Below are 13,231 nucleotides of genomic sequence, written 5' to 3'. Positions count from 1 at the left end.
TGCTCTGATTAAAGGTGATGGTAAAGTGGTATGTGGTCCAGTTATGCTGCTCTGATTAAAGGTTATCTTAAGTGGTATGTGGTCCAGTTATGCTGCTCTATGTCCTTTTGAAGTTGACAGGTTTCAAATGTGAAAGTATATAATCTTCATACAATCTTCAACTAGTAACTGATGGGTTCAGATAAATGTTGTGGGGTAAAAAGTACAATATTTCCTTTGAAAGTTCCCTAAAATGTAAATACTCAAGTAAAGTACAAGTAGCTCATATTTGTACTTAAGTACAGTACTTGAGAAAAAAACACTTGGTTACTCTCCACCACTGGGAACCTGGTAGTAAAAGCATGGAGAATGGATCACCTTCTTTGTATGACTCTTTGAGCTTGCGGGAAATCCACTGAATGGCTTTAGCAGCGACCTTAGTGCCAAAGTTCCTGTCGAACGGGGAGGGAGCCCCTCCCTGTAACAAGAAGGAGAGAGACATTCATCTTCTACTCATGCTTTCATCTGTTACTTTGAGGAGAAGCTATTAATATCCTTCAATGAATGAGTTAATAATTGTGTGTGTGTGCCAATACCTGAATAAATAAATAGCTTTCTTACTGTCTTTTACTATTATGTACTATTATGTAGAACTATTACCAGTAGATAAAAGAGTGAAACAACTTAAGCTAAACCACATGTATAACATTGTTAACGACAGGGCCCAGGGTAAGAGAGCTACACAATCATAACACTAGAGAGCTAGCATTATGTCTTGCAGTGTTCCTAAAGTTAAAAGTAAGATAGCAAGAAGCTCTTTTTTTTTTTTTTTTTTTTTTTTTTTTTTTTTTAACAAATGTGTTGTACTTTGGAATGAACTACCTCTGCCTACCAAACAAAGTCAAACCAAAAGCATTTTTAAAACAAAGGTAAAGGCTAAATTATGGGAAGAGCAAATATTTCAGCAGCCATAGGGCAGAAAATTACAGATTACAGGGCTAGAGTTGACATGTGTGCTGTGTTTTTATGTTTATATGTTTTTATGTCTTCCATCGAGGACCACCTTGGAACTAAGTGTTTTAATTAATGCTTTTAGGTGATATCCTCAGGAAAACAAAATCGGTCATGATAATTTGTTTTTATGATGTGTTTGTAATTTCCAAATAAAAATCAAATCAAACTAGACAATTCCGCGCGGGGGAAATTGTGAAAATGTGGGTGACGCCTGTGCACCGCCGGCCAACGGGAGAGGGTCTCTCGTGAGTCTCTATGACAAACGGTTCAAAAGATACAAAAGGGGGCGTGGCCTAATGATAGGGGGAGTGGTCAACATAGACCAATGAAAGAGGATATCCCTACTGAGTGCAATGACACAACCCGCAAGTCGCATAGCACACTATTACACTATTACACACTATTACACTATTACACACTTACACTATTACACACTATTAGACTATTACACTATTACACACTATTGCACACTATTACACACTTACACTATTACACACTATAACACTATTACACAATTACACACTATTACACTATTACACAATTACACACTATTACACTATTACACTATTACACACTATTACACTATTACACACTATTACACTATTACACACTATTACACTTACACTATTACACACTATTACACTAGCACACTATTACACTAGCACACTATTATACACTATTACACACTATTACACTAGCACACTTACACTAGCACACTTACACACTATTACACTTTTACACTATTACACTATTACACACTTACACTATTACACTAGCACACTATTACACAATATTACACTATTACACTAGGACACTATTACACACTATTACACTAGCACACTATTACACACTATTACACACTTACACTATTACAATATTACACACTATTACACTATTACACACTATTACACACTATTATGCACTATTACACACTATTACACTATTACACTATTACACACTTACACTATTACACACTATTACACTTACACACTATTACACACTATTACACTATTACACATTATTACACTAGCACACTATTACACACTATTACACTAGCACACTTACACACACTATTGTACTGAGTACAATGGCACAACCCGCAAGTCTCTACGACAAACGGTTCGAGAGATACACTAAGCGGGTGTGGCCTAAGGGGGTGTGGTCTAAGGATTGGGGGAGTGGTCAACATCGACCAATGAAAGAGGATATCCCTACTGAGTCCAATGGCACAACCCGCAAGTCTCTACGACAAGCGGTTCAAGAGATACACTAAGGGGGTGTGGCCTAAGGGGGTGTGGTCTAAGAATCGGGGGAGTGGTCAACGAAAGAGGATATCCCTACCGAGTACAATGGGTCAACATAGACCAATGAAAGAGGACATCCCTACTGAGTACAATGACACAACCCGCAAGACAGAGGGCGCTGTCAATCAATTCAGTACTGCTACACAGAGGGGTGATTAAGGGTTAACTCCATGAGAGGTCATTGGCAGGTCAGCTGTAGCCATGAGCCACACACCTGTTACCACTAATTAGGCACGAATTACTTGGACTTTCGACCCAATGTATTTAAATGAGGGCAGATGCATGACTGCATTCTCACGATGATTAAAAGCAAACGATAAGAGATGAAGCGTTGTGACTTTCAGATGAGCACTTGAAGGGATATGTGAAGGGTTGTGTGCGATATTGTGTCATTCCGTCGACAATTGTGGCCCCGGTGACGATCAGAACACAAGGGGAAAAGCGATAAAATCTGCCTTTTCTTAGAGTGGGAACACATTGGTGTCTATGGGGAGGAGAACCTTCAAACAAATGGTCATCAGTTGAGATAGAAATGTCCAATTCCATTTATTTTTCTTTTGTGAGCGAGGCCACAGCCGTGTCATCGTTTTGATGTGTTTTTCTACGTCCAAAATTGAGATCACTGTCGCAATTTACCCAAGGTGGTGGAAAAAAAATTATTTCACCTCCTCCACTCTAACTTGCCATTCATTCCCAATGGGACCCGAAATTTTCCCGTTTAAAGTCGATTCGTAGCCAAACGGTGCGGTGAAACTGTCCGAAAAGTAATAGACACTCGAGTTGGAGCACGCCGGTTGTTTTGATACCTTTCACATGTATCAATGCGAACGCTCATGGGAGGAGTTTTGTTGGCAAAATCGGCGGAATAAAGAATAAAGAAGAAGAATAAAAAGAGTATAGATTACTATAGTGTGGCAAGTGACCTGGCTAAAGCCAGGTCCCCCACACTAATCATAGTATGCTATTATGCTACTATGTCTATGCTACTATACTATGTCTATGCTACTATCTACTATGCACTATGTCTATGCTACTATCTTATGCTACTATGTCTATACTACTATCTACTATGTCTATATTAATACTTGCCATGCTAATATGTCTATACTACTACTTGCCATGCTACTATGCCTATACTACAGTACTTGCCATGCTAATATGTCTATACTACTACTGTATGCACTCAGAGTGTATCACTCAAGCTCTGCACTGCTAGACAAACAATACCACTGACCCTTAGCTGCCAGAGGTGAACCCCCCCTGCTGACTTGTTGTACACAGTCGCTTTGGATAAATGACACAAATGTAGAAGTCTTACCTGCTGCATGTGTCCCAGGACGTTCTTTCGACAGTCAAACACCCCTTTTCCTTCCTCCGAGTACAGCTGGTAGATGAAGTCGGTGGTGAAGTTTTCATTGCTGTTTTCATTCCTGCAGCACCATCGCGCGCACACACACACACACACCACGTCACCTACAGTATATGTACAGTATGTCCAAAATACTACATTTGTCCTACTTTCACACCGGTCCACTGAGGACGTCTTGAGTACGAAGATGTAAAAATAGCTGCAATGGATGACATTAAAAAGATTCCGTAAAGGTCATTCGGCACCACTGCAAGATGTATTTATAATAATGTAGCGTTTTTTATGGCCCATATGGTGGAACTCGATCACATGCAGTGCCAACACACACACACAAACACACACACACACATACACACACACACACATACACTAGACAGCAGGTAAAAGACATACTGTGCATTGCAAGGTAAGGTCAAGGAACCAGTCTAGGAAAGTACAAGGAAATAACATATTTCTTATACACTATATTCTCAAAGACGTGGTGCAGAATAGACCAGAAAAGACCACAATGAAAGAGACATTATCGTGTCATCCTGACCTTTGCCGTTTTCCTTACTGTATGACACTTTTCTAATAATAATAATAATTCATTACATTTATATAGCGCTTTTCTCATACTCCAAGCGCTTCTCTACTCCAGTTAGTAAAAAAAAAAGGGTAATATCCAAATCAATACAATTAATCAATCTCTCACCTCAGTACCAAGCCTCTCTGAATGCCGGTCTTCATCTTCTCTGTCAAGTGCTCCACGTTAGCCTGAAGCGGAGAGAGAGAGATCACCTTAGTCAGTGGGATGCTTTTTTCCATCTGCCTGTAACCTACATGAAGCTGTCCCAACCGCGAATGAGGCTCCTCGATCACAGGAGTGGAAGGCGTGTAAAAAAAAAAATTTTTAAATGCAATGTGCTGTTTAGGACACAAGGGGACGCCCCTTTCCCTACTTACTACTACTATCACATTGCACATTGGTTCCCACCACTCTAAAACAAGGTCGAGTCACACCGCTCATCAAAAAATAAACTCTGAACCCCACCGTCATAGATTCCTATCGCCATGATTATCTATTACAGAACGACCTAGACCCAAATAAGTCAGGCTTCAGGACTGGTCACTCTACAGAGACCGCCCTAATAGCAGTCACAGAGGCTCTTCAGTTAGCAAGAGCGAAAAAGGCCTCTCCTCTGTCCTGATTCTCAGTCAACCATCAGATCATCCTCGCATCCCTCGCAGGAATGGGAGTGGTAGGCTCTGCGCTGGCATTGATTGATTGAAAACTTTATTAACAGATTGCAGAATGGGTACAGTACAGTACAGCTCAATACATACAATTGTTAAGGGGATGCAGACCAGAGAAAGACTTTCGTCTTGTTTACATCAGGGTCCCCCATTTTCAATTCATCATAACATATATGACACACACGACATACAGATAGACAGGCATGGCTGTCATCCTACCTCGACGACGCTCCTACCAGGTATCATGGAGAGGCACCCTGTTGGCCCCCCACCTCTGGTCAATGGTCTCTAATTACACACCCTCAAGACCCCTACGCTCTGCATTTTCTAACTACACACCCTCAAGACACCTACGCTCTGCATCTTCTAACTACACACCCTCAAGACCCCTACGCTCTGCATCTTCTAACTACACACCCTCAAGACCCCTACGCTCTGCATCTTCTAACTACACACCCTCAAGACACCTACGCTCTGCATCTTCTAACTACACACCCTCAAGACCCCTACACTCTGCATCTTCTAACTACACACCCTCAAGACCCCTACGCTCTGCATCTTCTAACTACACACCCTCAAGTAGGGCTGGGCGATAAAACGATAACGATAACTATCGCGATAAATTATTTCCTTGAAATAAACATGAAACGTGGCCGCAAAGTTTCGATATATCTTAAGCTTGGATAAGCTTGGATATGAGCACACGCACTAACAACCAATCAGTGAAGGAGATGGCCGATAGCGGAAGGAGACCCGCGCTGCACCGCTGGGTAGAGAGGTAGCATTCAAGTAGTAAACAAGGCTGGCTAGGATAATTAGCTTGCACGGCGCTATTTTATAGTTTACGTGCCGAGTGGGTGTGTGGCGTGAATTCTGAGGGCACAGTTATAGTAGTGTGGGGTATAAGGTGGACGTTGTTGCAATGTATTGGGGCGAAAAGAGTATTTTAGGGTTATATTGAGTGCATTGGAAACAAGGCTGGCTAGGATAATTAGCTTGCACGGCGCTATTTTATAGTTTACGTGCCGAGTGGGTGTGTGGCGTGAATTCTGAGGGCACGGTTATAGTAGTGTGGGGTATACGGTGGACGTCGTTGCAATGTATTGGGGCGGAACAGAGTATTTTAGGGTTATATTGAGTGCATTGGAAACAAGGCTGGCTAGGATAATTAGCTTGCACGGCGCTATTTTATAGTTTACGCGCCGAGTGGGTGTGTGGCGTGAATTCTAAGGCCACGGTTATAGTAGTGTGGGGTATACGGTGGACGTTGTTGCAATGTATTGGGGCGAAGCGGAGTATTTTAGGGTCATATTTAGTACATTGTCATGGGATACACGGCTTGCTCTGGCTAACTGCTAACGTGCGTGGACTGATGACGACATCAACTCGAGACATTCGCAGCAGCAAAACAAGTCTATTAATAGCCCGTCCATTGGCGCCGGGCATAAGAAGTTAATTAAACTTGACAGACATTATATCGACGATAATTATCGATATCAAGTTATATGAAAATAATTTTATAATTTTATCGCGATAACGTTTTTGGCCATATCGCCCAGCCCTACCCTCAAGACCCCTATGCTCTGCATCTTCTAACTACACACCCTCAAGACCCCTACGCTCTGCATCTTCTAACTACACACCCTCAAGACCCCTACGCTCTGCACCTTCTAACTACACACCCTCAAGACCCCTACGCTCTGCATCTTCTAACTACACACCCTCAAGACCCCTACGCTCTGCACCTTCTAACTACACACCCTCAAGACCCCTACGCTCTGCATCTTCTAACTACACACCCTCAAGACCCCTACGCTCTGCATCTTCTAACTACACACCCTCAAGACCCCTACGCTCTGCATCTTCTAACTACACACCCTCAAGACCCCTACGCTCTGCATCTTCTAACTACACACCCTCAAGACCCCTACGCTCTGCACCTTCTAACTACACACCCTCAAGACCCCTACGCTCTGCATCTTCTAACTACACACCCTCAAGACCCCTACGCTCTGCATCTTCTAACTACACACCCTCAAGACCCCTACGCTCTGCATCTTATAACTACACACCCTCAAGACCCCTACGCTCTGCATCTTCTAACTACACACCCTCAATACCCCTACGCTCTGCATCTTCTAACTACACACCCTCAATACCCCTACGCTCTGCATCTTCTAACTACACACCCTCAAGACCCCTAGGCTCTGCATCTTCTAACTACACACCCTCAAGACCCCTAAGCTCTGCATCTTCTAACTACACACCCTCAAGACCCCTACGCTCTGCATCTTCTAACTACACACCCTCAAGACCCCTACGCTCTGCATATTCTAACTACACACCCTCAAGACCCCTACGCTCTGCATCTTCTAACTACACACCCTCAAGACCCCTACGCTCTGCATCTTCTAACTACACACCCTCAAGACCCCTACGCTCTGCATCTTCTAACTACACACCCTCAAGACCCCTACGCTCTGCATCTTCTAACTACACACCCTCAAGACCCCTACGCTCTGCATCTTCTAACTACACACCCTCAAGACCCCTACGCTCTGCATCTTCTAACTACACACCCTCAAGACCCCTACGCTCTGCATCTTCTAACTACACACCCTCAAGACCCCTACGCTCTGCATCTTCTAACTACACACCCTCAAGACCCCTACACTCTGCATCTTCTAACTACACACCCTCAAGACCCCTACGCTCTGCATCTTCTAACTATACACCCTCAAGACCCCTACGCTCTGCATCTTCTAACTACACACCCTCAAGACCCCTACGCTCTGCATCTTCTAACTACACACCCTCAAGACCCCTACACTCTGCATCTTCTAACTACACACCCTCAAGACCCCTATGCTCTGCATCTTCTAACTACACACCCTCAAGACCCCTACGCTCTGCATCTTCTAACTACACACCCTCAAGACCCCTACGCTCTGCATCTTCTAACTACACACCCTCAAGACCCCTACGCTCTGCATCTTCTAACTACACACCCTCAAGACCCCTACACTCTGCATCTTCTAACTACACACCCTCAAGACCCCTACGCTCTGCATCTTCTAACTACACACCCTCAAGACCCCTACGCTCTGCATCTTCTAACTACACACCCTCAAGACCCCTACGCTCTGCATCTTCTAACTACACACCCTCAAGACCCCTACACGCTGCATCTTCTAACTACACACCCTCAAGACCCCTACGCTCTGCATCTTCTGGCCGCCTCAGACCCACTCCTATAAAAGCCCCCGGGGGGGGGGGGGGGGGGGGGGCATCAAAGAGAAGCAGGCTATTATCGGTCCTCACTCCACAATGGTGGAACGAACTTCGCACCACAGTCAGGACAGCTGAAACCCGGCCAATCTTTTTTTATTTGTAAGTTGCTTTGGATAAAAACGTCAGCTAATTAACTAAATGTAAACGTAAATGAGTGGTATTCCTCTTTAATTAAGTTGACATTTTGTCTTTGTCTCGTTCATTTCAATCCGTCTGCCACAGTAGTGGATATATACCAACCAAAAAGGTCCTTAGAATGAGGACTGGATAGCTACGGGACCACAAGGCAATACGCTTATCACAGCCACAACCAGCGATTTACCAGCATTAAAGGAACACGCCAACCTTTGGGGAAATTAGCTTACTGTCTTCTCCAGAGATAGACAAAAAGATAGATACCAGTTTTCTCTCTGTGCGTTCAGTAGAAAGCTATCTGGCTGCATGTTAGCCTAGCTTAGCACGCGCCGTTGTACGAGAGGATCTGCGCTAGTAAGACTGGTCAGTCATGGAATGCAGCGCTTGCTGGGGTTCTCAATGGGGTGCTTCATCCTGGGTACATGATTGATTGATTGATTGATTGAAAACTTTAATTAACAGATTGCAGAATGGGTACAGTACAGCTCAATACACACAATTGTTAACACTTTAACTGCCGGAAGACGCTTTTAGGCGTCCTTCCCTGCCATGCTCAAGTTGCCGAAGACGCCGTAACTCGTCTTTGATATCAATATTTCAAAAATCTGTGATCGGAATCATATTTCCTTTCCGGGGCCCTGAGACACAAGTGTGATCTCCTCTCAATCCTCTAGCGGTTCAAGACCGCCATCCGGTGGCCGATCGGCAGATCGAAAAAACGGATGTTACCTTTAACCCGGCAGGACTCACTCCATATGTGGTCCGGGCACTCGCTAATGTTAGAGAGACTCAGTCTTCACACAGTGAACATCGATCGCTGCAAATAACTCGAAAAAACAACATGATTTGGACGTATATATTATTATACAACCTGGAAATGGACCGGATATTTCTATATCCCATAATAGGAAAATGTCTGTTCCACGCTCATCGCCCAACGGCGCGAGGAAGATACGGTAAGATTCAGCGTTATTTTTCAATGTGTACGATACTAACTGCTATGATGAACATTTGACCCACATTAGATGAATGGTATAACGCTGCCCACGGAATTATAAACGCCCCCTCGGCCATCCGGTCAACATCAGATGAGGTGTAGTAACTTCCAGAAGTCCGTCCAGTTGGATTTTTTTATATCGCGCCGATTGCTATCAAACTGTATTTGATCATCAATATAATGCATTTGGGGCTATAAATCACGTTCTGGAGAAAGCTGCAGAAAGAGATGAAAACATACTTATACTTTAGATCATATTTTAGTATGAATATGTGAATGAAAAAGTTTAACGTTCATACACCCTGAACAATACATATAGGACATTGAATGGGCCCTAATAATGGCAATTTAGCAATAGAATTTAAAAAGTTATAGCCCTGCAAAGAAGGGGAACTTCTACATAGACAAATAGAGCTGGCAACCTATGGTATATCATGAATTTAGCCTTAGGCAATCAAAGTGTTAAGGGGATGCAGACCAGAGAAAGACTTTCGTCTTGTTTACATCAGGGTCCCCCATTTTCAATTCATAATGACATTTATGACATACACAACATACAGATATTATACAGATATAAAAATATAATCTAATCATCTAATCTAATCATGACATTTATGACATACAGATATACAGTACTATTACATTTGTGACATACAAGATATGCAAATATACAGTACTGTTAAACAGAGATCCTAACAGTAAATATATACATACGAGGGGGAGGGAAATGTACATCCTACAGTAATCTGGGTCACTTGTGCCGTCCTAAAATAGACACACTGTCCTTTGCTGAGAAAGGCAGCTAGAGGCCACTGAGTCAAAGATAAATCATACTGATATCTGACACGTTCTCATCAGAAAAAAAAGTAAAACTTTTTACACGTCAATCTACCTATTTGTTTTTTGCAAACGTTAACGTTATGCACTGATTAAGAAGATAATTGATGACAACCGTGGTCAAGGAGCTGTGGCCAGGTTGTTTTCTCTAAGACTCATGTTCTGAAAACGAACAAATTTGTAATAAGTACACATTGTACATTGCTGATACAATACACAAATATATAAAATTTGCAAATATATTACTTATGGCTATAACATAACATTATGTACCTTTTTTCCTGTGTTCAATTAGTACTTTATTTACTCATATTTCAAGTGAGATTGGGCTGGTTTGCAACCTGTATTTACACATGTTCATGAGGCCCAAGGGGTGTGATCATCATGTACCAGTGTTAAGTTGCACATTTCACGTCGCATTTGACTGGAACTTGGTGGATAGTTGATAGTCTAGCAACAGTTCCACCGTTGCCTTTATGGAAGACATGGAGAACACCACTTTCCAACAGTGCCTTACCTGGGACCCTACCCATGTATCAATGCTGCTGGATCTTTCCCTGAAGACTGCATCATTCAAATCTCACTTCCTACAGACCCTGCCACAGCTGCCATGTTGACATTAATTATGGTCCTGCATCATTTAGGTATTCCAGAGCCACTCCAGTGAGCCAGCATGCACACAGTTCCAGGGCCCTGGTACACCTAAATGGACCAGAACCACAAGGTTATTAGGAACCGGAGGTTCCCGGTTCGATTCCCGCTCCTTCCGGGCAGTGTCGAAGTGTCCTTGAGCAAGACACTTAACCCCTAATTGCTCCCGATGTGCAGGTTGGCACCTTGCATGGTCGCCTCGGCCGTGAATGTGTGAGTGAATGGGTAAAATGTGAGGAACAAATTGTAAAGTGCTTTGGATAAAAGCACTATATAAATGCAGCCATTTACCATTTAGTTACCTGTGCTTACCGTGCTTTGACACGTCAAAATGACCACTGTTAAAAGGGCCTATACACACTATCATCGCAACACTTCTGCTCCCAGATTGTGATCACCGATGTTACATTGCATCACACCTGCTCACAATCTTTTAACAGGTTCACGTTGTAGCCAATCAGGAGTCGGCATTTGTGTGTGTGTGTGTGTGTGTGCGTGCGTGTGTGTGTGTGTGTGTTTCTCTCTCTCTCACCTGCAGGTCCCTGATGTCAAAGTGCTCCTCGTAGATGTAGACGGCGTCCGCCCCGGCCGCCAGCCCCCCCACGCTGGCCAGGTAGCCGCAGTAGCCCCCCATGGTCTCGATGATGAACACACGGCGCTTGGTGCCGCTGGCTGACTGCTTGATGCGGTCACACGTCTGACACACCGCGCACAGGTGCGCAAGCAAACACACAGCGGTACACACCACACACACATGTACTTTCATTAAACGAGACATTGGCAGGTTTGTACAGTATTCATAGAGTAGAAGGGGTGTAACAATCTCAATACAGAATCGAACGTTTGGGGGAAACCGTGTTCGAGCCAATCAGCGATACCAACTGAGTCACGACTGTCACGTGATTAAGTTGTCCCCTTACCTGCGCAAGCTGCTGCGCTAAAAAAGTAGGACAGGGCTCTATGGAGAAACCATGACACTCCCCTGAAAGTTGTTTCAAAGGAAAACGGCTGGATGTCATTTAGCCAAATGTGTGAGTCTTTCACCTTTTACATATCTAGCTTTGGCATGGATTGATTATATAGCTCGCTAGCATGGCTAACAAATGCAAATATATTGTAGTCTGCCCCGTTCTGACCAGGATTACGTTCCGTGGGAGGGGAGGGGAGGGTACTCCCTATTTTCCTGAGCCGAACCAAGCTGTCTAGTATATATACTGTATATATATATACTGAATATATATATTGAACTCTATAGTATGAATACATTTGAATGTATAAAGAATAGAAAATCGCATCAAAACGTGACCCCAAACTTGAGAATCTGAAAATGTACGTGTTGTTACACCCCTCCTCACGTAGCATGCACAAAGTGCAGAAATAACACTCGTCATTCACAAGTCATCAAGCATGCTGGTCCTCTGAACCATACATGCTCCAAGTCAAAATGGTACAGATACGTTTTCACAGAACATCTGGTTCTAAAATACTGAAGCGGAAAGCCACTAATACAACAACAAATAGCTTGCTGACACTCTGACATGCATGTGCGTAGCGGGCATGTGCGTAGCGGGCATGTGTGCGCGGTGTGTGTGTGTGAGTCATAATATGTACAGTATGTGTGTGCAGGGACATGCACAGACATTTAGGGGCTATTGCTCTAATCTGGAAAAAGGGCATCCCCCCCCTTATATATAAAAGTATATAAGTATTACAAAATAAATTGTGCCACTCAAAAGGGCACTTTAGCGTGAAATTTTCAACTGTGGGGGCACATGGTCAAGTTTAGACCATTGGAAGGGCACCAATGGGGCACGTCCTCTCGTTTTCGCCACTCAAAAGGGCACTTTAGCATGATGTTTTTCAACCGTGGGGCCACCAGGGGGCGCTGTGCCTTCTTGCCCCTCCCTGTATTTACAGCGGAGCTGCTTGTAAATGTTTTATGTAAAAAGGGCAACTCAGCCAATCAGAGTAAACAAGCAGTTGCCCGGGCAACAATAGCCCGTACCTGTGCACATCCCTGTGTGTGTGTGTGTGTGTGTGTGTGTGTGTGTGTGTGTGTGTGTGTGTGTGTGTGTGTGTGTGTGTGACTGTGTGTGTGTGTGTGTGACTGTGTGCATGGGGGAAAGGTGTGCCGTCTGTTGACAGTCAACATCCCTCGTGGCCTCTACTGTCTGAACACATTTATTTTCTACAATGGTTTCTGCAGGTCAACTAGGGGTCGTGCCACTGTGCAAATAGCATTCAAAAGTGCCTTGCTTCCTCATAGTCAGACCCCCCCCCCCATCTAAATACCAAGAGAAAAGACTTAAAAGAAAACATAAACCTTGTTTAAAGGCCAGTTGACTACAGAACACATTCTTAATGTTAATAACCTTTAATAGCCTTTGAGAGAAGGATGGTTTCCAGCAAAGTCTCCTA

At 43.6% G+C, this 13,231-nt stretch overlaps 1 protein-coding gene across 5 annotated transcripts in view; it reads right to left on the bottom strand.

Annotated features, from left to right (window-relative positions):
- Positions 1-13,231, bottom strand: part of LOC311227043 (ATP-dependent 6-phosphofructokinase, platelet type-like) — a 234,266-nt gene that overhangs the window by 16,599 nt on the left and 204,436 nt on the right. For all 5 annotated transcript variants that reach the window (XM_084312556.1, XM_084312558.1, XM_084312555.1 and 2 more), the window contains 4 exons: positions 11,346-11,510; positions 4,361-4,422; positions 3,616-3,727; positions 358-457 (listed from right to left, as the gene is read on the bottom strand). In XM_084312556.1, the coding sequence (XP_084168682.1) occupies positions 358-457; positions 3,616-3,727; positions 4,361-4,422; positions 11,346-11,510 (439 nt within the window). The remainder of the gene's footprint in view (positions 1-357; positions 458-3,615; positions 3,728-4,360; positions 4,423-11,345; positions 11,511-13,231) is intronic.

The sequence above is a fragment of the Notolepis coatsorum genome (genome assembly GCF_963971535.1).
Source record: "Notolepis coatsorum genome assembly, chromosome: 4".
Classification (NCBI taxonomy): Eukaryota; Metazoa; Chordata; class Actinopteri; order Aulopiformes; family Paralepididae; genus Notolepis; species Notolepis coatsorum.
Note: the sequence above shows the minus strand (reverse complement) of the source record. Positions and strands in the feature narration are given on the sequence as shown.